The following is a 25270-nucleotide window of genomic DNA, read 5'->3' as shown; positions in this document are numbered from 1 at the left end:
TTTAAGAAATCACTAAACTACACCGGTCAGCAACGGTTTCTCAAGAAAAAGAACTTTCTTTTTTCAGAGGAGGCTTGGATGCCAAGGAAATAAAGCAAATGCCATTGGCACTTTTCTATTCTCGCTTTATTCGGTGGTTGAAGTATTAAAGTGTATGTGTGGACTATGACTTTGAATTAGATGCTGTATTATTCAAAGCTGTGTTGTGTTCACTATAGGATCAATGCTGGAAGGAATCAACCGGCAAAAGCTGTCTACATATCTTTATGTACATCCTGACATGATAGCAGTCTGTCTAGAATGGAATACAATATTAATTTGGATTTTTTATTGGGGTGAATTACATTTGGATTTGGATCAATGCTCACTATAGGATCAATGCTGGAAGGAATCAACTAGCAAAAGCTGGTTTATTACGCGCAGACGAAACCTGGAAAAAGTACATGGTAATGCGATGCCATTTTTTTCTGACTAGGACCACACTGCTGGGAGTTGGAATTTGAGCTGTTCCTTTTAGACAAAGTCATCAATCACTTGATCACTCCCAACTCACGCATATAAAAAACCCAGCCAAAGCTTCACCTCAATTCAACGCCAATTCACCCAACTCCTCTCCCCTCCATCCTCAGCATCATCTTCTCATACCACTCTTTGTTCCATATCAAGAACAAAGAGCTTTATCCAAAAAAATCAAGAACAACGAGGGGAGAGAAGCCCATAAACAAAAGGAGTACAAGAAAAGGAGCAGGAATTTGCTCACCATGGCGTCCAACGACAAGGCCATGGAGTCCTACAAGAAGGCCATCACCACAGCAGCATCCGTCGCAGCGTCTCTGATGCTGGTGCGCAGCGTGGTGAACGAGCTGGTGCCATATGAGGTGCGCGCCATGCTCTTCTCCGGCTTCGGCTACCTGCGGTCTCACATGTCGTCGCAGAACACGATCATCATCGAGAAGAAGAACGATGGCTTTACAAACAACCATATCTACAACGCCGTGAAGACTTACCTTGCGACACGCATCAATACCAACACGCAGCAGCGCCTGCGTGTCAGCAGCATGGACGAAAATGACAAGATGATGGTCAGTATGGCGGAGGGCGAGGAGATGACTGATGTGTATGATGGCATGGAATTCAAATGGTGCCTCATCTGCCATGACAACTCAAGTGACTCCAACAACAATGGCAGTCAGCACGAGGTCCGCTCCTTTGAGGTGAGCTTCCACAAGAAGCACAAGGAGAAAGCCCTCCAGTCATACCTCCCATTCATTCTGGCCACAGCAAAGGCCATAAAAGATCAGGAAAGAACTCTCAGGATATTCATGACCGAATACTCAGAGTGGTCTCCAATTGACCTCCACCACCCATCTACATTTGACACGCTTGCCATGGACCAGAAGCTGAAACAGTCCATCATTGACGACCTTAACAGGTTCATCAAGAGAAAGGATTACTATAAGAGGATTGGCAAGGCATGGAAGCGGGGGTACCTGCTGTATGGTCCACCTGGGACCGGCAAGTCCAGCCTGATCGCGGCAATGGCCAACCATCTCAGGTTTGACATATATGATCTCGAGCTAGCTGAGGTCCGCTCCAACTCAGACCTCAGGAGACTTCTTGTTGGCCAGAGCAACCGATCCATTCTTGTGGTTGAAGATATTGACTGCACCATCGAACTGAAACAACGGGAGGAAGGTGAGGCGCATGACAAGTCGAATTCTACACAAGAAAACAAGGGAGAAGAAAAAGTGAGTATCTTTGGAGTCAGAATACACAATATGTACAAACCTCTTCTCTTCTTGATTTCACAACTTCCTCAACCGTGCTGATTATAATTTGGATGTTCTGTACAGATAACACTGTCCGGACTGCTCAACTTCGTTGATGGGCTCTGGTCAACAAGTGGGGAGGAAAGGATTATCGTCTTCACGACCAATTACAAGGAGCGGCTCGACCCAGCACTACTGCGGCCTGGAAGGATGGACATGCACATCAACATGGGGTACTGCACCCCAGAGTCTTTCCGGATCCTTGCCAACAATTATCATTCTATCGACTACCATGTCACATATCCAGAGATTGAGAAGCTGATCAAAGAGGTCACGGTGACACCCGCAGAGGTTGCCGAGGTTCTGATGAGGAATGATGACACCAATGTTGCGCTCCATGATCTTGTCGATCTCCTGAAGTCAAAAATGAAAGATGCCAATGTGATGAAGACCGAACACGCGGATGCAAATACCCAGCTGGATGAGAAGAAAGACGACAGAGATAGTGTTGAAAAATGAAACCACAAGCAATTTTCTTCCAAAAAAAAACGAAAAAAAAAGATGAAAGCAGTTATTGGATTGGGTGGGAACTAACAATGATTGTGCGTATCAGGTAGATGTGTGATTGTGCGTATTAATAACATTGTGCTTTTGGAGTGATGAAGCGCACTGTTTAGGTACTAAACATTGTGCATATGCAGACATTTGGAAGTACTGTCTCGACAGCAAGCATACGAATATGCAATATGCCAATATCAGTATGCCATTTGATATGAAACTGCACATAAGCCATTTCCTTTGAAAGCCAATATTGGAAACCAGGACTAGTCGATCACTTATTTCTTATTGAACTACAGTCATTTACTGTGGAGGTTGTGCATTTCATGTGATTTTCACAGTTCATTTTTCACCTAACAACTGGAATGCAATAGGGATAATTTTGTCTCCAAATCCTCGCATAACTCTCAAGCATATTGGAAACAGATAGATAGCTGATACCAAATTCTGCCAAGTGAATTTACCTCTCAACCACACAGCAGTAGCCCCACTATCACAATTTTTTTAAAAAAATTAGCGGCTGCTTGTGCACTCCTCCTGTGATGCCCGTTTTTTGGTCCCGGCCCAGCGCAACCCAGCCCGTCCCCCCCCCTCTCTGACAGCCGGGCCCCGCCTGTCAGCACCTTCTTTAGCATCACGCTCGTGCCCGCGCCCGCGCTCGCGTCCGTAACCACTGCACCGCGTCGCCCGATTTCGCCAGCGCACGCCCCCGATTCCGCGCCCACGACCCCGCAATGGCCTGTACTCCCTGCTGCGCTATAAGATGCTCTTGCAGCCTTCGCGCCCCCCCCCCCCCCATCTCGCACTCCCTCACCCATTGCCGAGCCGCCATTGCCGTCGGCAAGCTCGCCGAGCGTCGTTCTGCCCCGTTTGAGCCCTCCCCGGCACACTTGAGACCGCCATCAGCTTCGCTGAAGCACGGGGACCCTGTTTTGCCGCTTATTGATGCCGTTCCGCCGCCGCACGAACCTTCCTGTCGAGCGTTGGTAAGTTCCGCCGCCACCTTGCCGTCGATAGCCTTACCCGCTGCATCCCGTGGCCAATTGATCACCTCTTCGGCACTGAGCCGGTGATTTCCCGTCGTGTTTGGTAGACCGTAGCTCGTTTCCGCGCTGAGCCGGCGATGCTCCGGCCATGCCCGAGGCGGCGCCGTAGCTTCTCTGTCGCCGTCAGCCGCTAATCTCTCCCCAACCGCCGTGAGCCGTTAGATCATCCGCCGACGGCCCAGATTAGATCGGCCAAACCCATACCCCTTCGGTCTACCATGGACCAGTGGACCCAATCCACGACGTCGGTCCACCGTCCCAGTCAGCAGACCCGTAGGCGCCACTGTCAGCTCCTGAGCTGAGTCAGCAGCCGCGTAAGCCGCCACGTCACCCACCCGAGCCCGATCAGCAGGATGAGGTCAATGTGACGCAATAAATAGGTTTTTCAGCACAAAAATAATTCCCCTATTCTCTGAAATTAGGTAATTTTACATTTAAACCCCAAACTTTTTTGTTTTCACAGATATGCCCATGGTAGTACTATATTTTACTTTTAGCCCCCTGAACTTTTCTATAATTACAAATTGGTCCCTGAATTTTACAAATAAGCCCCTGGAACTTTTTGTTTTTATAATTTAGCCCTTGCACCTTTTTAGAAAAGCCATTATAGCTTAAAACCTTCACAACTTTTCATACGAACTCCGTTTTAGACGATTCTTGCGCTCTCACGATCGTAGCAGCGTGTACTATCCATTAGTAACCTTTTTATAGTGCATTGCTACTGTTTTGTTCTGTTCTTAGATGTTGTGTTTGTTTGTTTCTGGTGTGCGTGATTGCTGTAGGAGACGAGCAGTTTGTAAGCTTGCAGGACCAGACGTTCGAGGAATTTGATCAACCCACATTCGGAGGCAAGTGTCCTTGATCACTTTGATCCCATTGTCGGAGTGTAGATTTTATATTTCTAGATACATACTTGTCTAATGTAGAATCCCATGGTTAGAGTTTTACTAGATTTTGTTTGACTATCCTTGTCGTCAATGATGAGTTATGGGAAATGAAGGGTATATATGCTTTTGCTGTTATGGTTGGAGTAAAAGTTAATCTACACTAATGTTTATGCAACAAGAATTCAGGTATGGTAATCTTGTAGTAACATGGTAAGGGATTCCAACTGGATGGTTAGTTTGAGATGGTGTTGCACAACAGGTTTGTGGTTGTTCCTGTGGTGGATCCTAAGAACCGGTTTGTGAAGCCTGTTACCTGGCATAACAGCGTAAGTCACCGATGCAGATCAGAATTCAGAGGACTCACCGAGGCAGCGCTGCAGTGGTCTGGTTATTTGGACCGTCAGGTGTTAGGACTGATGACCGATGAGGCGATGAGAATTGAGATTAGTAGAGGCGCAAACGTTGGCTGTAGATCAGAATTCAGAGGCTCAGAGTAGAATAGCAGATCGGTGATGATCGATCACCGATGAGATCAGCAGACTACAGAGTGCAGACCGAGGCACGACTCACGAAGACATGAACTCACGATTCCGACTTCCGCGATACGCTGAGACGTCGATGCCAGTCGCCAGACCCAGATGCCAGGATGGGGAGTCGCCGTCTCGCCGAGTATGTCGAGGAGTGCGAGAGACGTAGTCACGTAGACAAGACGAGCGGACGAGTCGACGAGATCAGGGTTGCAGGACGCCACCAGAGGCCAGATGCCCAGACTTGGACTAGCAGTTTTTGGGCCGGACGTCGGACAGGGAGTAGGAGCTCAGCTGCCCAGGACAAATATCAAATATGGAAGTTTCAGGGCCCAGCTGATGCATGACATGGGGGCCTCTGGGTTTTGGGGGCCACCCCGCTTGCCCCCCAGGGCTGGCCTTGCCTCCACCATCCCTCCATTTTCGACACGCTTGCCATGGAGAATAAACTGAAACAGTTTGTCATGGATGACCTTGAGAGGTTTGTCAAGAGGAAGGACTACTAAAGGAGGATCGGTAGGGCATGGAAGCATGGTTACCTGCTCTACAGTCCACCTGGGACTGGCAAGTCAAGTCTGATCGCCGCAATGGCAAACTACTTCAAGTTTGACATATATGATCTTGAGCTAACCGAGGTCAAATGCAACTCAGACCTCAGGAGGCTTCTTGTCGGGATGAGCAACCGATCCATCCTTGTGGTTGAAGACATGAACTGCAGCATTGAGCTAGAACAACGGGATGAGGGCGAGAGGCGTGCCAAGTCCAGTTCTGCAGGAGAAGAAAGTGACGACAAGGTTAGAAGTTACTCCATTGAATCAGTCATATATGCGATAATCAGCCTGAATTTGTTGGTTCGAGTGTTCGACAGCTCCTTACCAATGATGATACGAATTTTGTTGAACATGTGACACTATCTGGCCTGCTCAACTTCATTGATGGCCTGTGGTCGACAAACAGGGAGGAGAGGATAATCGTCTTCACCACAAATTACAGGGAGCGGCTCGACCCAGCACTACAAGTCTACAACGGCCTGGCACCCCAGAGTCATTCCGAATTCTGGCTAGGGACTACCACTCAGTTGAAAACCATGCCGTGTATCCTGAATTGAACAGTTGATAGAGGAGGTAATTATCTCACCTGCAGAGATCGCTGAGGTTCTAAGGAGGAACGGGAACAGTGATGTTGTACTCCAGGATCTCCTTGAGTCCCTCAAGGCAAAGAGGAAAGAAGCTGATGAGAGCACAGCTGCATATGATAACGGAAATGAACAGATGAAGGAATGTGACAGAGAGACCATTGTCTAACGAAATGCTCAGAACAAAAGAGGATTACAAAAACCAATGATGGTCTGGGATTTTGTGTGCCACGTAAATGAGGTACTACAAAAAAAGGCTACAATAAAATATAGCCGAGAGTATTATTCTTTTGACTATGAACTAATATGAGAGTCTTTTGGGGAGCGATAAGGTGCAACTGTATTCTTGACAGTTTATTTTATAATTCCTGCCATTGCAATGATGATTTGACACACAGTTCAGAGAACAGCATATTTAAAAATAGTTTGCATGGATTCCAATGCTGTCATACCAATTTAATTATTTTTACAAAACACATATTTTCGTATATAAGTGAATTTTTGCCCTCCCTAATTATATTAGTAGCTAGTACTTCCACCAAGCAAACATATTATTCGTATTATTATGCATACCACAGTCCATAGCAGCTCTGCAGTGCACCTATTGACCTATAAAGTGGCACTGTATTGGAAACTGCCAGCATAGAGAAAGCACAGAAACAATAATTCACCATTCACTAGGACCAGGAATCATTGGCTCACTGTATTTAAACCATAATCAAAACCAAATCGGATGGCACACACATTTTCAATCGTGAAGCCTATTTCCTCAGGTCACAACTCACAAGTGAGTTTGACTACAGCCGAAGTGCTTGCACAGGTATCTTGCGCTTCCGTCATAGAAGCATAACAGGTACCGTTTAAAGATCCTAATGACAACATTCCTTAACTAAAACTGCATGGTCCAACCAGAACATTTAGACATATCACACAGCAGGAGAGAGGTCAAATGTTGAATCAATGGTACATAATTGATAATAATATAAACTGATGTGTCAGAAAACACAAAACAGCCATAGATTACCACGACTACTAATGATAGGATAAAGAAGCTATTCTTAGAAATTGTTACTTGTTATTCAAGCATGTGCAGAAACTCTAATCTCCCCTTTTTCAATGGAACCATTCAACTAACATTCAAAAGGATATTTTCTGTACCTTCAAGGACTTGTCAGACACATCAGTCACCAGCGTGTAGCTTCACCTTACTTCTTTCTTGTAGGTCCTACCTCTTGACAAAGTAGACAAAAACTGTTAATGTAACAAACTTGTGATACACTTGTAACAATGTAAATTTTGCATGTTACAATAAATAGGAGCATAAATTGAACTGGTATGCCAATTTAAGTCGTCTGAACTCTGAACTTCGGTGACAACTTGAATACTGTTGAATATGCTTCTGCCAGATAGTACTACTTGACAGTATGTGACTCAAAACTAGCATGGCAATGCAAAAGGTGTGACTGGGTACAGAAGCTGCTAATCAAAATCTGCATATAGTTACTCCTTTCATATATACATTTATGGCGTTTTAGAAACTGCAGTCCTTAAGGTGTACCTTTGACTGTTAGTTTTGATAATTATATATAAGAAAACCTTATAAGATCATAATATTTTGGAAGCATTTTTCACAAAAAGATCTATTGCTACCATTTATAAATAGCCAATCTACAAAGCAAGATACCACGGTGACATTTACAAACAGAGGGGCTACTTATGCATAACAGCAAAGGAAATTTCCACCAAGCAATGTACTTGACAGAAAACAATTTTTCTTTCACAAGCTATTGAATGCTACCAGAAAACACTAGATCCTTTTGCGACATGCATAATATGTGAATAAACAAGCAGATTTCTCCTGCAAAACATAACCCAATGCAGAAAACAGCAAAAACGCAGTGTTACTTTAACCTGTATGTAGTTTAGGCTGGTTCGGTTATATGCAGCAGCAAGATAGACAACAGCAGAATGTTCATTTATCAGTAGTTGATGCCTTGATGGATGCAGGTTTATTAGTGCATTATATTGATGTAATGCCGCAATGGTTGACAATGGCATAAGCTATAGATGCTCAGAAATTTCAGGGGCATGAAAGGGTGTTAAAAGTGAAAACATTTTGTTGATGTGTTGTTGGCGTGAGCAATCTGAAAATGGATATGACTAAATGCAAGCTACAACAATGCAGAAAGAACAATCTCATCAGCTTGCCATCTACATATGAACAACAGCATTAGTGCTGATGTTGTCTCTAAGTCAACCTATTACACATGACTGATGGCCTACTTTCTCAATGTTCAAACAATAATCTGAGAAAGGGGAAATGTTCACATCTTGAAACAGATATAATTCATAACGGGATAAATTGACAAGGTAGGTAGTAGGATCCATATTCTTACCGCTGCTGTCTGATCTGTGGCTAAGCTGTTCAGCTAGTCAAACACAAGCATACTTGCATCATCCAACAAGCTATCTGCAGTGGGCAATAAATCGACCTCTGTCTTATGAAATCAATTGATGTAACATCGAGCTAATCGCTCTCGCCTGTGACAGCACAGTAGCCCAATTCATAACCCCCAATCCCTCACCACCACTGTCATGAACAGCTCAAGCTCTGCTAATGACCACAGCGCAGTCAGTCAGTCGAAAGCACGGGGCGAGAGGAGGCCTGATCCCAACCACCACCTCCCCGAATCAGAGGAATCAGAGGAGACGAGGGAGATATTACCTTACCACCGGGGACGCAGCAGCGAGGGGAAGAGAGACACCGGGCCACCGGCACGACAAGCTCCGTTCGGAGCACGACCACGAGAGCAGAGGGTGGACTCCCGAAGGTCGTGGATAGCAGTGGCGCCGGCGGGGCGAGTGCATTCTTCGCCGGAGAACAGCCGGACGCCGTCGAGACGGCGGTAAGAGGCCCAGTGGGTAGTTCTCTGTGAGATGGACTGGTGAGCTTTTTTGTGGGCTTTGACGGCACGTAGGGCAGTTCGAGACTATATGGCCAATCTACAGCCCAAAGAGCTCATCATAAAGGATTTTTTAATATTTTTCCAGAATATGCAAAAAATATGTCTATTTAAAAATTTTAAAGATAACTTGGCATGTCACGTAGACCTATCTATCACCCGTTGACAAATCTAACAATATCTTTTTTTAATGATGGTCAAAGTTCAAACATATTAACTATATGCAACATAAAACAACACTCTTTTGTAGACAATCATATAGCATTTATAACATTGATTTAGTTCATTATAGACAACCAGTATAGGTAATGTGTCGTATAAATTGTTTGCTATTCTATCTATAAGATATGAAACCGTTGTCTATACCGCGGCACATGCCCGTGTTAGGCCCAACCCAATGAGTGGGTCCACGTGTCAGTATCCGCGTCGCGCCCGAACCCGAACCCCAACCCCAACTTGTGGGCGCGCTTAAATACACTCTTCCCTCCTCGCCCGCGCCTCCTCCCTGGCGCCCTCGTCCGTGTCGTCGGCACATCGGCGGGCTAGGTTCCAGAAGGTCCAAGAACCTAGGCCGCCGCCGCTAGCTCGCTCGCTTCCATCCTCTTCGCCCATATCAGGCGCCGCCGCGGTTCACCTGTGCTCCGGTAGGTTCGCCTTCTCCAACCTCTCTATCTCGCGCGCGCGGACGGCTCGTCGGATCACGAGTGGAGTGGAATCGGCAGCGTATTTCGGGTTTACCGTTCAAAGCCCTGGAGTTCTTCCTGCGCCTAGGACTCGAATTCCCGCGAGGCAAATAGGCCAAGTGTAGGGTTTTGTACTTTCCAGATCATGCCATTATTAATCGATATGTTTGTGCACCGCCTGGTGTTTGCGTATTTGCCGCATCGGTAGATTGCTTCCGGGTGATCCAGAAAATGGCGCCTCCCGGCGAGCCCGGCGGCGACAGCGATCGGCTCAAAAGGGCACTGGAGACGCACAGCATGGAGGCCGTGCGGTTCCTCATCCTTGCTAAGGAGGAACTCGGAGACTATGCGTACAACGAGCTCATCAAGACCGTGCAGGAGATTGTGAAACGAAGGTCTGCACCTCCATCATGTCCTACCTAGCACTGTCATCTGAACCCTCGTTTTGAATGGTGCTTAAGTTCTAATGTTGTTGTCTTCTGTGCAACTCGTTGAAGTGCAAATCCTGACAGTGGAATCACGATCCAAAAATGTGAAGAAATTCTGTCCGAGGTGTTTGATGGCCAGACTCGCCTCCTAAAGAGCTTCAATCACTTTCTTGAAGCGCGTGACCCCTTCCACGACGATATGCTGCCGGACCCAAACGCTTTCCTTGCGAAAGTGAAGGTGATGCAGAGAAAACTGCATGGTTGCTCCTTGTTTGGGTGCTTGCTTGGTGCCCATGGTTGTTGACTTGGTGCTTACTTTATGTCTGCAGGCATCCCCTTATATATGTGATGAAGATTATAATGATTTCCTGACCACCCTGTGTCAGTTTAGGACCACAAGGACCATGACTGTAGAAGATGTTTATGAAAAGGTGCTTATTCGACTTCAGCAATTTCTCAATAACAATTTCGAAGGATAATTGATTCACAATATTTGTGCTGTAGGCAAAGAGAATCATGCGTCAGTGTCCTGAGTTAATAGAGATCTTCAAAACTTACCTGCCTCCTCACCTAAGGGTGCCTGTACCAAATAAGCAATACTGTGGGATTCCAAAGACTAGTCCAATGAACAAGGTAATGCATTGCATTTCTCATTATTTGCCATTTGGGCCAGACCACACGTGGCTCATATTCTAAGATCCTAAGCTGATAATGTTGTTGTTTTTCCATGTCATATAACGTTGTTGTTCCTTTTTTCCGAACGCTGATAATGTTGTTGTTCCCTGACCAGTAGTTTTTCTCAGCAAAATAGTGATCATTTTCCGTTTTCTGTTATGACTTATGAGCTTGGATGGCATCATCAGTTCATCAATTTTTCATTGCAGGCGGTTTTAAGCTTTACTCCAGATGCTAATCACAGCTTGGATGGTATCCGAATGAAAGCAACCAATATCAAGAATAACGTGTCTCAAATGGATTATCACTTCAACCAAAACCATAAAGGAATAGAGTACAGTTTCAGGCAGAAACACACTCAGAGGATCCCTGACTCCTTTCAAATGCCTACAAGGGAAGGTGAGTCAGTTCTCTTTATTTCTACTCTGAAGACAAGCAGGCCCTTTGATAAGTTCCATTTTCTATTTGTATCCTAATTCCTAAAAACCATTTTAAAGAGCACATATGGACATGGTTTGGTACAACATGCTACTCTCAGCACAGTCATTTCCCAAAACTGTATTATTCTTTTTTAGCAATCCCAAAAGTGTATTATAATGTGTTAATATGTGACGTGATAGAAACTCAGATCATTCTAGAAACTTAATAGTTTCTGTTGCTTTTACTTATTAAGCGAACCCCTTGTGTTGAAGTTCTATTTTCTCATCTCTGGTAGGTAATGGAGAATCACTTCATGCAGAAGAGTACGAGGGAGACAAGATTGATCCCTTGCCAGACTGGAGTCCCTCAAGAGAAAATGAATTACCTCCGAAAGTGGACCTCAATATCTGCCCACGTTGCACTCCTAGCTGTTACCTACTACCAGAAAATGTAAATTCCTAACATAGTCTTGCTCTTCCCATGTAAAATCATTGACAAACAATTCTTACATAACCATTCTCAATCTCAGTGTTCAACTCTCCAATCAAGTTACCGGACTGAACTGGGACGGTCTATTTTTAATGACACGTTGGTTTGTTCTACCTCTGGGAGTGAGGGTTGCTTTAAGTTCAGAACTAAAAATAAATATGAAGAAAAGATTTTCAAATGCGAAGATGACATGTAAGTACTGAATTGTTAATTTACTTCAGCTTGTTTTTTATCCTTCAGCTATCAGTGACGTTTTGCTTGCTTACTGGATAGTGAATGGTCAATGTTTTTTATAATCTCCTTCTCTCTTAAGATAATGATGTTTTTGTTTTAGGTTTGAGAGCGACATGCTGTTGCAGCGCTTTAGAGCAACTGCTGACTTCATTGGAAATCTCCAAGACCATGTTGACAGTGATACAAAAATTCAAGAACATTTAAGTCGTAAGAATGCTATACCATGCAAAATATTTGGAGTCAATCTTTATCTTCAGTTGACTAAGTGTTGTTGTTTATCCTTTGTTTTTTACTTGTGCAAAGCGTTACATAGGAGGTGCATTGAACAGCTATATGATGATTGTGGCCTCGACGTGCTTGATGCTCTGTCGGAGAGTCAGTATACCAGTGCTTCTCTTGTTGTTCTGCATTCTCGCTTAAATCAGAAGATGGAAAATTTGTCGGAGGCACGGTTATCTTTGCATAAAATGTGCTCAAATATTATTGCGAATAATTACCACAGATCACTTGATCATCGCAGCTCCTCCTTCAAACAATTGGACACAAGGCGGATGAGCACAAAAGGTAGTTTCAATCGGTCCAACAAAGTACTTGCAATTATAATTAAGTACTGCTGAAGTTGAGTTGCATTGACTAATCAATGTTTTACATTTTTTTTACCGTTCGTTACCCGCATACGTGTCTCAACTTGCAGCTTTGCTTGCTGAAGCCAAAGAGATCAATATGAAAAGGTTCAATGATGGAGATAAACATCTTTCTTCTGCTTGCAACAACCAACCGCGTTCAGTTTCAGACGATGCTACTGATCTTCGCATCCATGAGGACATAGACAGCATCGTTCGTGATGAATCTCGTAGAAGTTTTCCTTCTGAACATAAGCTGCTGATGATGATTTGGACAAAACTAGTGCATCCATTTGTTTCTGCTAATTGTCAGTTGCCAGAGTTGAACGTTACTGTAGCTCCCAGAGAAGATTGTGACGGTTGTGGTCTCAGCAAAAATTTCCTCAATAGCATCCATGATGCTTTGCTTGCTAATAATTTTTCTTTTTCTTCAAAGGTATATATATATATATATGTACATATAATGTTATGCTATTCAGAATTATTTGGACTTCAAACTTGCAGGAAGATTTTTGTTCTTCTCATGGACTTTTCAGTATCCTTACCAAGTAAAGATAACCTACACTCTACTACTCTTCATTTCAGAGAGGTGAATGTTTTGGAAATACGTGTAATAAGTCTTCTTCTATACATGATGAGATTGAGGGTGAGTTCATACCTGATATAGAAAACATCCAATTGGACGCCATGCTTGGACCTGTGAACAGAGCAGCAAATTATGATGTTGCTGCTCCCAGTGGAGATGGGCCAACTTTCCGGTGCCCAGAACTTAGTGTTTGTGACCATGGTAATAAATCTAAAGGGCAGCATGAATCAAGAGAAGGCTCCAATATCGAAATGTACAGTTTAGCATATTTCAAAAGAATATCTGAATTGCCTGACGTAAAAGGTGGCATACCTTGTTGTTCTCTGGTTGTGCTCTGCAGGCTTCACCAGGTATTTCAGCGTTTATCTTGTTACATGGATCATGCTTTTAGTTCAGTTGGCAAGTTAACGGACATGGTAATGAACACTCTCTGCAGTTCAATGGCTATGCTAATGCCTATTTTGTGAAGCAATGAGGCTTGCACTAGAAGCAATCTGCAGCACCAGATTTTGTTTTGGACAAACCTGCCCAACCTTTAATCTATTATTCACATTACAATTTATTTATTTTCCTTGTATGACAGATTTTGTATGAGAGACTGCTAGTCGCAAAGGTTCTCTCGAGAGAAGCAAGTTCTAAAGCTCTCTCCCGAGGTTCACGCAGCTGTGATTTATATGCAGAGTAACGTCCAGGATTCCTACCTATCCATCTGAGCAGAATTATTCGCACTCATAATGAAATAGTTGGTTCTAACTTCTTCTTTTTTTCTTCCATTGATCGCGGCAGGTTTCAGGTGAAACTCTTTGAGCTGCTTGAGGGCTCTACTGACAATTCCAATTTTGAGAAGTATTGCCTGAATTTCCTTGGGCCGAGATCATATATACTGTTTACTCTGGATAAGCTTATATGTCAACTTATGAAGGAGGTAATCTAAATTCAGTATCCGATGGACATTAGAGATGATGTATAGTCTGTCTTTCTTGGTGCTCAGATGTTTGTAAATTCGTTGGAGTTGACATGCCTGTTCACCTCAGGAACTTCCACTTGCCTGATGAATTAATTTGTTCTTCCAGCTTTGCAGCATTTGTCCAGCTGATGAAGACAACTTCCTTATTCAGCCCAATGAGAAAGTGAGAAGACCGAACCTGTCCAAAGATTTATTACACCATCAAAATGCAAGAAGCGTAAGTCTGAAAGTTGTTACTTACGACCAGTGCACTTGTGAAGTCTTGTCTTGTAATCTGATGTCAACTTCAGCCTGCTAAACATGCCCCACCCTCATGTTCCACCCAGTTCTTCAGGACATATTTAGTGGTACTACATGCATGATTAGGCCTGAGATATCCAATATACTAATATATTCGAGTGCTATGTATGTGTGCTTCCCCTGTTCAGTCTCCAGCTCGTCCAACAAATGGGTCGCTGGAGCAAGATAGAGAGGAGAGAGAGAAAGGTAGGAAGCCTCTTGACGATACTGTTAAACCGACGCAAAACCATTTTCAGAGAAGGTATGGGTCCTGACTAGAAACCCGTACTGTTTTTCCAGCTAATTGTCTATTCTAAAGCCAGGTACATATGTTTGTCTCCCAGGAAAAAGCCCAAGTTGGAGAACGGTGCAGCGAGTTGATCTCAACCTGGCGTAGATAATTCAAAATCTATCTCCCGAAAGAAACTCATAGGAGAATAGTTGTAAATTCTGTTTGTGTGTGTGTGTGTGTGTGTGTGTGTGTGTGAGAGAGAGAGAGAGAGAGAGAGAGGAGAGCCGGTTGATTGCTTGAGCACTCGAGGTGATATGATAATAGTTACAGGTATTGCAGCATCGCATCGTGTTTACTGAAGAAGAAGCTAGCTGGATCGTGGCGAGAGGGGCAGCGGTGCTAATGCTATGCACCCTGGTAGCCGTGTGGTGCGACTCACCGGATGTGTTATAACAACAAGAAACAATTCAGATGGATGATGATCAGCTAAAACGCATGTTTGTGAGGAGTTTTTTTTTTAATACCTCCCTACTGAGTAGAGCTATAACATTTGTTAATATACAAACACATACTATTTATTCATTGTGCTAACACACAATTCTCACCCAACACACGCACACCTACTTACACACTCAGACGTCCGACGGAACCAACCAAAATTCCGTTGATGATGAATACATCATATTCCCATTATACCATCACACATGAGGCGTTGAAATATTATTTAGGGGCAGACACGAGCATTGAGGTTCGTGGGCACGGAGCGAACCATCGCTCTTAGGGTTTAGGGTTAGAGTTGCGAGGAGCTTGTAACAGCATCTATGGCACGATCTTTTTTTATTCGTGAAACAAGGACGCTGGCCCGTTTATTGTGTGGCCAGGCCATGCACGCAGCCCCCGTACGAACGATAGTACTAGTAGAGGCAGGGCCGGGCCGGGCCGGTTCGATCATGCGATCCCCATGCATGCACCAAATCGCAAAACCATCGCTGCGCCACATGCCAATCGCATGCCTCGATCCATCAGATGGATACTGACCAATGCAGAGGTGGCTGCCTGACTGATGAGTACCTGGATAAAACCACATGCATGCCAGTCACAGAAATACCGCATGCAGACAGGTTACAACCACCAATGGATAAAAGCAAGGATGCCTCTGAGTGAATGGCTCAACGCTTTTCGAGCATCCCTGCCAATTACATTCATCCTATCCAGCATCAAGTGCATGCATGCATTAGAGGAAAGAAGGCTCAAATAGGCTGTCCATGTTCTATTTTCTAAGCAAGGTTCGCCTATAAAAGCAGCAGCAATGGCCAACCGTAACACTGCTCTGCCTCTCCATTCCAACCCTTTGTGTAACATCATAAAGGAAAGGAAGGCAGAGGCCTCCACATAAACCAATCCTATTATTCATCCCAATTAAACGTCGTTGAATTAATTCGCAACTGATACAATCCCAGTTTCTTGATTAGTTACACAATTAAGTCACTCTCTGTCGCGGTAGTTGCCATTTCCGGCTGCTACAAATACATTCCCCAACTTCCTCGCAAGAACACGCAAAAGAAGAAGAAGAAGAAGATGGTTAACCCAGACGCCGTCCGCAATGTCGTCGGCATCATCGGTACGTGTGCCCGGACTTTTAATTTCTCAGATCGAATGATTTTCTTTCTCTGGCTTGTGACTAGCTATACAATGATCGATCGAATGCAACATTAATTATATTGGATCATGGAGCAGGCAACTTCATCTCGTTCGGGCTGTTCCTGTCGCCGCTGCCGACGTTCGTGAAGATCGTAAAGAAGCGGGACGTGGAGCAGTTCGTGCCGGACCCGTACCTGGCCACGTTCCTCAACTGCGCGCTGTGGGTGTTCTACGGCCTGCCTATCGTCCACCCCAACAGCATCCTCGTCGTCACCATCAATGGCACCGGCCTCGCCATCGAGGTCGTCTACCTCTCCATCTACTTCGCCTACGCGCCCAAGGACAAGCGCCTCAAGATGCTCGGCGTCCTCGCCGTCGAGCTCGTCTTCCTCGTCGCCGTCGCCGCTGGCGTGCTCCTCGGCGCGCACACCTACGACAAGCGCTCGCTCGTCGTCGGCAGCCTCTGCGTCTTCTTCGGCACACTCATGTACGCCGCGCCGCTCACCATCATGGTGAGTACAGTTCATTAATATAAGCGGCATGCATGCATGCATTGCATGACAATATGGTCGGTCGACATGCATGGTTGAAATATAATGTGCCATGGCAGAAACAAGTGATCACGACCAAGAGCGTGGAGTACATGCCCTTCACGTTGTCCCTGGTGAGCTTCCTCAACGGAATCTGCTGGACAACCTACGCGCTCATCCGCTTCGACATCTTCATCACGGTTGGTCTCTCTAGCTTGCTCGATCGATCGATCTCCAGCCGTTAATTCCGGCCTCACATCATGCTGAATGCATGCATTCTTCATGTTTTTGTTTTTGTTTTCTCAACTGATCGATATGATGGATCGAATTGCTCGGACGGACGTGCAGATCCCGAACGGCATGGGAACGCTGCTGGGCGCGGCGCAGCTGATCCTCTACTCCTGCTACTACGGGTCGACGCCCAAAGACAGCAAGAGCGTCGAGCTACCAGTGACCGTCAGCGATAGCAAGGACGGCAGCGCCTTGTAGAGCCGCCGGACCGGTTCGACTTGATCTCCTCCTCCTCGATCCTGTATGTTTGTGGCAGTACTACAGGTGCTAGCTGCATGAGCATGCCTGTAATACGACTCTCACTGATATGATCTATGCAACGCGCGACATGCGTTAATTTCTCAACGAGGACATGCATCATCCAGCAAAAGGCGCTGTTTTGTGCCTTATTTTACCCTTGATTTCATCTGTTGTGTATGCTTGTTGATGATGCACGATATGATAGATTGTTGTTATGTGCCGTTTTCTGACGGCTTTTGCGTTGTCTATTCCGTCGCCTCGATAGATGCTTATTCCCATCTGCCGACCATCTACACGTACGTGTTTCTGACAATTAACTCGATCTATGCACATTTAGATTTAGACCATCTATCTCTCTCTCTCTCTCTCTCTCTCTCTCTCTCTCTCTCTCTCTCTCTCTCTCTCTCTCTCTCTCTCTCTCTCTCTCTCTCTCTCTCTCTCTCTCTATATATATATATATATATATATATATATATATATATCAGTGCTTAATACATATATATTCAGTATTCAATACTTTTTTAGATGGACAGGGATTTCATCTTTAAGACTGGTAGATAGAACTCATTCCCCTTTAAGACTGGCCACAACATTTGATGCCAAAACAATCCGCTCCAATCCTAGGCTCCCTGCATTACGTACGGCTTGCAAGCAGGCAAAAATTATCCTCCGAATGAAAAGCACTGCAGGCTCCAGCCTTCAGGTGGTATATATATACCAGCTCCGGCCCGCAGCAACAACTTGGCCTTCTGAATCTCTCGCAACAAAGCTCCATCCTCCCGTGTGTGATAAACGATTCACAATTGATCTTCAGGAACGGCACATCTGGTTTTTGCCATCTGACCAGTTCCTTATGCAAGTACTGCTGGCTTCTTAACACTGGAAAGCTTTTGGAAATCCATGAAATGAAAACTAACAGAGAAACATATCTCATCACTACTTGGCTTCCTCTCCCCTTCATTTCCTTTAGTTTACTTCTGGCCTGCCAACAAACCCATAAGAGAATAACAATTTTCATCTGAATTATTTCCTCATCTTAATTTCGTCCATATAAGTTCAAAAAATTGTCTAGCCAAGTTTCACAGCCCTTAGAGATTCTCTGATATCTTCCATCATCATTTGGCGCCAACATATGCATGCTTTCACATTTTGAACTTGTTGGGAGCCTGCATGTTCCATATACTGAAAATTCAGACCAGATGAATGGACAGAATACGCCGATTTCACACTGCACACCCCTTTAATTAGGATCTGCTAGTCTACTACTCCTTCACCTATTTGCCCGCCCTACACCTCGCTTGTATCTAACTAACGAGTCCATTCATGGCGTGGCACTTTTTGGTTGGAGCAACAGCGTCAGTGACCAAACATTATACTCTCCAGCAACAACAAAATTAGGAAAGAACGAAAGAAATACGCATTGATCCATGAATCAATCGCGATTATCCCGGACAATATTTACAGGGCACTACGAATTTAAAGAAAACATCCAATGCACGATTGCACGTGCACATTGTGCGAACAAAACGAAAAAGGGAACAAATTTGCAGTGATCCGGACAATCAAAGTTGCAGATCGAGGCTCGCATCATCAGAATCAGAAGCCTAGAGGTCCAAATAGCTTGCGTCGGAGACGGCGATGCTGTCCGACGAGCGGCACGACAGAGACGACGCGGAGCGCGGCGTGGGCGGCCGCGCCACCCGCCGGCCCAAGCTGTCGTAGTGAATGGCGCCCGCGAAGTCCAGCGGCTGGCACCGCTCCCCCATCAGGATCCTCCGGCTCCAAAGGGCCGCCTCGCCTCCCTTATTGTCGGACTCCACCACCACGGGCGCGGCAGGTCGCGGAGCAAGGTGCTTCTTGCGGCGGAGGCGGCGGGTGGCGCGCGAGACGTGCCGGGTGCAGGCGGCCACCAGGTTGGACAGTCTGCCGAGGAGGTGATCGGCCATGTTCTTGATCGTTGGTGCGGGTTCGTGTGCGGCGTGGTGTGATAAAGAACTAGCCATGGACTCGATCTTGGAGAGCGGCGGGGTGCATGCGAGCACTAGTGGTTGTGCCTCCAACTTATCGGGATGCCAGAGCGCGGGATATTCGGAATTTGACTGCGCTGATTGATGACTATTTTTCTTTTTCTTTTTTCCCTCTGCATTTTGCTCCACCAGTCAGTGTTCAGATCCGACTGGGAAGAGAATGTATTTGCTCTAAGAAGAAGAAGAAATGGATCCTATAACGAGCCACTAGGGATTTGCATTCTTGATCCATCTCCCTCCGCGCCACCGATGCTTGATCTCTGGATTCCAAAACCCTCGTAATGGGGGTTTTATAACATTGCCGGTCAACCTCCACGTTATCAACATGGCCATGGCCCATGGGTGGACGCAAAGCGGAGATTTCTTAGTTGGAGACACAACATAGTCATGGACTTTTAATCTCTAAAAGGAAGGTATTTGGGGTTTCATGCCAAAGAGTGCCACTAGGATTAAAAGTAGCAGTGGTCACCTTTGCTACGGCATAAACCTTCCGACCGTTGAGATGATAGCAATGACGTATCGCAACACGTGACACCCGCATGCCAACGGTCTATAAGCTCTGAAATATACAGGGACACAGATACCCTTGTTTAGATGGCTTAAGTTTTGAAGTGATTATGACGATAAGTGATTAGAAGAAAGATTAGCAGTGAGATCTTAATTTGGTAGCTCATCGTGCTTGAAACCTTATCTTGTAACTTGATGACTCAAGAACCATGACCGGAAGAGCCGTATCAACTAGAAGCATTTCCTTTGTAAAGTTTTAATATAGATTAGGGGTGACATTTATACAATCGATACTATAGAATAAAAATTCCTCGTACTGAGTTTGTCTCTCTATCTTATTTACGTTTCCATATTTACATACTTGCAATTTACCTTGCTAGGTTAGGTTACAATCCTCTTGAGCGGTAGATTAAACCATTAGATAAACCTAGAGTACATTTAGATAGAAATTAAGATAGATTTATCTTATAAAATTTTTGGAGCCAATTTGATTTAGATTTCTACTAATTTATCTCTCTCTTAGGACGTCACCGTTCCTCATAGACACCCGTATTTAATTTATTTTGCCAAATCAGACATCCCAAATCCGAATTGTATTTCGACACCCGTGTTAGATTCTGAGTTTTATTTTATTCGCATGTTTAAATTTTTTTATCAAATTAGACATCCAAATCAGAGTTAAATTTCGATACCCGTATCTATATCCCAGTAACACTAGGTGCGACATAGCGTGAAGAAGAACCAGTACTACCAACTGCATGAGGATGAGGGTTTAAGAAGTGGTCATGCATAGACTCGATCATGGTGGGCGGCAGGGCGCACTAGTGATTCTGGGTTCCCCACATCTTAACTTACCGGGACGGGTCAGCACGCGGGATATTCGGAGTTTGACCGTGCAACCATGCGTCATTTCCTGTTTGACAATAATTTTTTTCCCTTGTACTGACCACCCGAGTGGGAGGAGAATGATCCAAGGCAAAAAAAAGGGGGGGGGGGGGGGTGGGGGGGGGTGGGGAGGATTGCAAACATCCCCTTCAACTTATCTCAATTTGCAAATATCCCTCTACAAGTTTAATTGTTGCATTTACTACTCCAAAAGTCTGACCTCAGTGCAAAATCCCCCTTGAAGGTGCTTAGACTATTACCATGTTGGCATAATTCTTCCATGATTTGACCTTGCGTGCTGCACATAGATTTCCAAGGTAGGAAAGAGGTAATATTGAGGGTAATAATCACACATTGAAGCCCAACGTATGGACTATTTCATCTCAATTCACACTCACAAACTAGACCAAATGAGAAGTTTGGTTGGCCGTAATATGTTATTAACCTCATTTCGTCTTTTACTTAATATATTGTAAGCTTACATACAACATCAAAGGTCATGCCATGACAACTACGCTGATATGAGATCGAGTAAGAACTCTTAGTGAGATTTTGCACTAGGATTAGATTTACAGGGTGTTAAATGCAACTATTTTACTTGCAGAGGGGTATTTGCATCTTCAGATGACTTATAGGGAGGCATTTGCAATTTTTTCTCCATAGAACCGTTAGGGATTGTACTCACTTCGATCCTAGATATAAGTCCATATAACATTTTTCCTAATTCACCAAATATAAGTCAATCAACAACTCTAATGCACCTTTTTAGTCCACATTTATGTTTTGCTCCTAATTAAATATAGAAATGAAATAAGCAAGCCACCCACCTTAACTATAACAATAATTGATAGACAACAGGATCATTATAGCACACACCTTAATTTGTGTACACAAGTCCAAATAGACTTATATTTGAGATTGGAGGGAATAATCTTTATCAAGAGCATATCCTCCATTCCCCACCTTCTTCCGTGACAACGATCGTCTGATCCTTGGATCTCAGAACCATAGTAATTAATAGGGTCATTGTAATGTTCTTGGTCGATATCCCAAAGAGTGATACTATGATTAAAAGTGAGGACTGTTTAGAAAATAACCCAATGATTTCTTTAGCCAAAATCATTTAGATTCTTGACCCTGGGATGGACATCCAATGATTAATCTCCCTTTCCCTGTTTCATCCACCTTGAGCACTGCCAACTCCTGCACATCGCTCACCAAGCGTTGATGCTGCTGCCGTCATCGTTGCCGCCTGCCCTTCGCTGCAGGTGAGGCTAGTTGGCCTTCTTACGCTAACCCTGCCCTCCACGTAACCCATTTGCCATTTCCTATAGCCTTCTTCCTCAGCTCCGGTGTCCCCACGCCGCCCTCCTCCTCAGTCTTTGGTGGCTCTCCCGCCGATGGATCTGCGACCACCAGCCACCACCCTGCTAACCTGGGTGATGCCAGGCCATTGCTTTGCCTCCCCCGCTTGCCGCCCACAGCTTCGGCGTCACCATCCCACCATGTCGTTGCCCATCGCCGGTCCAACCACCATCCATGGCCTTTCTTCTAAGCCTAGGCTTCACGCAATTTCAAACCCTAAGCCTAGCCCTAAACCCTAACCCCAACCCCCACTCAAAAAAACATTCAACAAATAACTAAGCGTTAGTGATGGCGTGTGCTATGACGTAAATTGCCCAACCATTGAGACGATAGATATGACGTGTGATGCCTTTTTGAGAATGTAACACACGACACTCGCATGTCAATAGCCTATAAAAGCACATTATCATCACGGCCTTCGTTGTATTGCTGCTCTTTCCCTCCGCTCTCCCTGTCCCCTATCCCCTCCCCTACCTTACTAACACCCACATCAAGAGGGGTACCGGTTCTTCCCTAAACAATTTTTCTTGCCTCGCCGCTCTTACAAGATAACCCCTAACTCGTCATATCCACATATACATGTCCTTTTCCGCACCCGACCACCGCCTTGAGAGAGCGCCGCAGTGGCAGTCTATTTTCTTCTCCCATAGAGGATGACCGCATCGCCATCATCGTGGACCCTATGCTCTTGGAACTCTACTTCGCCGGTAAGCCATGTCGTAGAAGGGAAAGAATTGTCATTTCTTCCCAAAAGAGACCTCCAATATAATCATCCACATCATCGATCAAGCTCCATCCATATCCTTCCAGCTTAGATGGAGCACACATGATCCTCCTAGCTAGTCTGCCAGACTCCAAAACCATCTTGGATCCAGCCGGGGCGATCCACACACGGCACGGCACAGCACAGCACCAGCTCACATCCACGCCCCCTAGCTGCAACGCCGCCCCGGCACGCAAAAGTATCTTCTGGCTCAGCGTACAAGTGTCACGGCGCGCAGTGCAAGGACGCCTTCTGGCTGGCGCTCGGAACGTTGGAGACGCAGGTAAGGTAACTCCGGGGGCGATCACGTTTCCGGAGCCGGCGGTCCTCGTCGCGGCCCGGCGCCTCGCGCCCCATGCCGCGGCGCGGTGCCCACATGCATGCATGGCACTTCCGCTGGCAGGCACCCGCGTGCCACGCGCGCTATAAGACCGGCGGGGCAGGCAGGCATTCCTCCCATCCCCGGCTGGGCACACCACACAGCTGCAGGCAGCAGCGTGGTTAGCAATGGGCGGGGGGGCGTCGTACTACGAGGTGCTCGGCGTGGCTCGGGGCGCGTCCGCCGCCGAGATCCGCGCCGCCTACCTCAAGCTCGCCAAGGTGAGTACGCGCGCGCGACTGAGTTAGCTAACTTATAGTACAACAGAGTCCATGACCATGATGATGGTGCACCTCTGAATTAATCGCAGAAGTGGCACCCGGACAAGGTCCGTGATTCTCGGGTGGCGGAGGAGGCCAAGGCCAGGTTCCAGCAGATTCAGCAGGCATACCAAGGTACGTATCAGCTTGTATATGACGATCGACGACGTGCCCAGTATGACGACGAACCTACTGCGTGTAACATGATATCGTTGTGTATACGTACTGTACGACGTACGTGTACGTGCATGCATGTGGCGCGCAGTGCTGTCGGACGAGTCGAAGAGGGCGCTGTACGACGCCGGCATGTCCAATCCTTCGGTCGACAACGACGAGGATGTCAAGGTGAGCTCTGGTGTTAGCTAGAGCTAGTCGATTGGCTCTTCTTTTAAATTTAGCGATGTGTACGTACGTAGGAGAAGATTAATTTTTCGATCTTCTTTGATCTTTAATAATTCTGTCTGCCTGGTGGTGTATGCATGTTTTCAGGGGATGGACGACTTCCTTGGAGAAATAGTGGCCACGATGGGCAAGATGGACGGGGTAATATATATAATGTTCATCATGCATGTATGCATGCCCACAAATTGATTATTCACAAGAGAAGAAACAAGATCAACTTAATAATTTCATCGTCGCGACTCGACGCCAACCGACCGACTCGTTGATTAATTCGTGACTTGTTGCCACTCTGACAGGAGCCTGACCTCACCATGGACGAGCTCTGGGGCATGCTTGGTGAGATAACGAAGAGCTTCGACGAGCCGCCTAAGCCACCTCTGAGGTCGAAGAAGCAGAGCTCGTCGTCGTCGTCTCGCGGAACGGGCGCCGCCCCCCAGGCTGCGCGGAACGCCCAGCGCGTCGGTTCGTCCTCCAACCGTCGTCGTGCCGCCGCGCGCTCACCACCACCAGTGTTGGGCCGCAAAGGCTAGCTTCATCTACCGTGTCCGATCAGCCGGGGGCGAGCGAGCTGTGCAACTGAAGGTGTTAAGCTGAATCAAATAATCGATCGTAGCCTCGCAGTGCTGGCTACCTAGCTCGATCTAGTGGTAACGCATTGAGCTGATGAAAGTGTTGCAGGCAAAAACTTTCGTCCCGATGCAATGCAACAAAAAAATAACAGGATGAGTGATTATTTCCCTCCCGTTGGTGTCGATCGACCAATTCTGGATGTTGTAGTATTTCCTAGTGCCATTGCTGTGACATATGCACTACTACAGAACTAGTTATAAGTATCACCTCATCTGTACCGTTCAACCAAAACCGATAATAATAGAGTATCACTGCCGGTTGGTAACAAAATCAAATATTCATATGTTCATTTGGACAAAAATCAGTACTTAGTAACTAGTAATATAGTTATTAGTACTGATTCATAATATAACCGACACTGATACCTAGCACGAATCTAAAGTTTCATTGAAATAGAATTTTGGCTCACCCCTCTCACGTCCGATCAGCTCGGTCCACACCCAATCCTCTCTCTCTCCACCTTATCCTCATGCGCTCACCCTCGCGTCCTCAAGCGCTAGTCCTCACGTGCTCAGTCCTCTCTCTCTCTCTCTCACCCTCACGTCCTTGGCCACCGACAGGGCCTCGAGGTAGTCGGGCCGCCCCTATGATGGTCGTGAGCACTTCGAGCCAGGTGGCAGCAGCCGAGCATGAGCTCGGTAGCGGCGGCGGAGCGCGCGAGGTGGCGGGGGCAGCACGAGCGCCATGGTGGTGGGGTCCACATCGAGGCTGCGGGATTCGTGGCGGGGTCGTGGGATCTATGCACATGCGAAGCGACAGGAGCCGAGCGGACTCGGCCACGGGGCGCGCGACGGGCGGACGGAGGCCAAGCAGGCGAGATCGGCGAGGGTAGGGCGGCTCCTCCACGCA

General features: G+C 46.0%; 4 protein-coding genes and 1 long non-coding RNA gene across 15 annotated transcripts; 4 read left to right on the top strand and 1 right to left on the bottom strand.

The window, feature by feature from the left end:
- Window positions 1–761: 761 nt before the first annotated feature.
- Window positions 762–2578, top strand: LOC133929514 (AAA-ATPase At3g50940-like). Its single transcript, XM_062376294.1, has 2 exons — window positions 762–1748; window positions 1854–2578. The coding sequence occupies exons 1-2, from the start codon at window positions 762–764 to the stop codon at window positions 2286–2288; spliced, it is 1422 nt and encodes a 473-aa protein (XP_062232278.1). The 3' UTR covers window positions 2289–2578.
- On the bottom strand, window positions 769–8873 carry LOC133929515 (uncharacterized). 11 transcript variants are annotated; one of them, XR_009911611.1, is made up of 10 exons: window positions 8648–8873; window positions 8319–8536; window positions 7081–7153; window positions 5925–6032; window positions 5664–5843; window positions 5327–5555; window positions 1789–2183; window positions 1491–1676; window positions 1008–1400; window positions 769–911 (listed from the first exon to the last, which is right to left on the bottom strand). It is a non-coding gene; the product is annotated as an uncharacterized LOC133929515 (long non-coding RNA). The 11 variants fall into 11 exon arrangements; XR_009911608.1 differs by having other exon boundaries at window positions 5664–5847; window positions 8319–8533; XR_009911605.1 differs by having other exon boundaries at window positions 8319–8533.
- A 958-nt stretch (window positions 8874–9831) lies between these two features.
- Window positions 9832–14966, top strand: LOC133929930 (paired amphipathic helix protein Sin3-like 6). Its single transcript, XM_062376687.1, has 17 exons — window positions 9832–9963; window positions 10066–10234; window positions 10326–10427; window positions 10501–10629; window positions 10881–11070; window positions 11387–11541; window positions 11621–11772; window positions 11915–12021; window positions 12118–12378; window positions 12509–12535; window positions 12593–12873; window positions 13023–13373; window positions 13607–13704; window positions 13810–13948; window positions 14097–14207; window positions 14419–14531; window positions 14614–14966. The coding sequence occupies exons 1-17, from the start codon at window positions 9866–9868 to the stop codon at window positions 14648–14650; spliced, it is 2520 nt and encodes an 839-aa protein (XP_062232671.1). The 5' UTR covers window positions 9832–9865; the 3' UTR covers window positions 14651–14966.
- Window positions 14967–15861: 895 nt separating this feature from the next.
- On the top strand, window positions 15862–17308 carry LOC133929929 (bidirectional sugar transporter SWEET5-like). The gene is made up of 4 exons (XM_062376686.1): window positions 15862–16122; window positions 16239–16654; window positions 16753–16872; window positions 17021–17308. The coding sequence occupies exons 1-4, from the start codon at window positions 16080–16082 to the stop codon at window positions 17159–17161; spliced, it is 720 nt and encodes a 239-aa protein (XP_062232670.1). The 5' UTR covers window positions 15862–16079; the 3' UTR covers window positions 17162–17308.
- A 5949-nt stretch (window positions 17309–23257) lies between these two features.
- Window positions 23258–24321, top strand: LOC133928208 (uncharacterized). Its single transcript, XM_062374438.1, has 5 exons — window positions 23258–23350; window positions 23440–23524; window positions 23655–23734; window positions 23879–23932; window positions 24088–24321. Exons 1-5 carry the CDS (start codon window positions 23258–23260, stop codon window positions 24319–24321), a joined length of 546 nt encoding a protein of 181 aa, XP_062230422.1.
- The last annotated feature ends 949 nt before the right edge of the window (window positions 24322–25270 follow it).

The sequence above is a fragment of the Phragmites australis genome, chromosome 9 (assembly GCF_958298935.1).
Source record: "Phragmites australis chromosome 9, lpPhrAust1.1, whole genome shotgun sequence".
NCBI lineage: Eukaryota > Viridiplantae > Streptophyta > Magnoliopsida > Poales > Poaceae > Phragmites > Phragmites australis.
This window is presented reverse-complemented; position numbering and strand designations above follow the sequence as displayed.

Coding starts and splice junctions, on each gene's coding strand:
- LOC133929514 (XM_062376294.1), top strand. CDS start 762: ATGGCGTCCAACGACAAGGCCATGGAGTCCTACAAGAAGGCCATCACC. Junction 1,749..1,853: donor AAAACAAGGGAGAAGAAAAA/GTGAGTATCTTT, acceptor TGTTCTGTACAG/ATAACACTGTCCGGACTGCT.
- LOC133929930 (XM_062376687.1), top strand. CDS start 9,866: ATGGAGGCCGTGCGGTTCCTCATCCTTGCTAAGGAGGAACTCGGAGAC. Junction 12,536..12,592: donor TGCTGAAGCCAAAGAGATCA/ATATGAAAAGGT, acceptor GCAACAACCAAC/CGCGTTCAGTTTCAGACGAT. Junction 13,705..13,809: donor AGCTGTGATTTATATGCAGA/GTAACGTCCAGG, acceptor TGATCGCGGCAG/GTTTCAGGTGAAACTCTTTG.
- LOC133929929 (XM_062376686.1), top strand. CDS start 16,080: ATGGTTAACCCAGACGCCGTCCGCAATGTCGTCGGCATCATCG. Junction 16,123..16,238: donor CAATGTCGTCGGCATCATCG/GTACGTGTGCCC, acceptor ATCATGGAGCAG/GCAACTTCATCTCGTTCGGG. Junction 16,873..17,020: donor GCTTCGACATCTTCATCACG/GTTGGTCTCTCT, acceptor ACGGACGTGCAG/ATCCCGAACGGCATGGGAAC.
- LOC133928208 (XM_062374438.1), top strand. CDS start 23,258: ATGGGCGGGGGGGCGTCGTACTACGAGGTGCTCGGCGTGGCTCGGGGC. Junction 23,735..23,878: donor ACAACGACGAGGATGTCAAG/GTGAGCTCTGGT, acceptor GCATGTTTTCAG/GGGATGGACGACTTCCTTGG. Junction 23,933..24,087: donor CGATGGGCAAGATGGACGGG/GTAATATATATA, acceptor CCACTCTGACAG/GAGCCTGACCTCACCATGGA.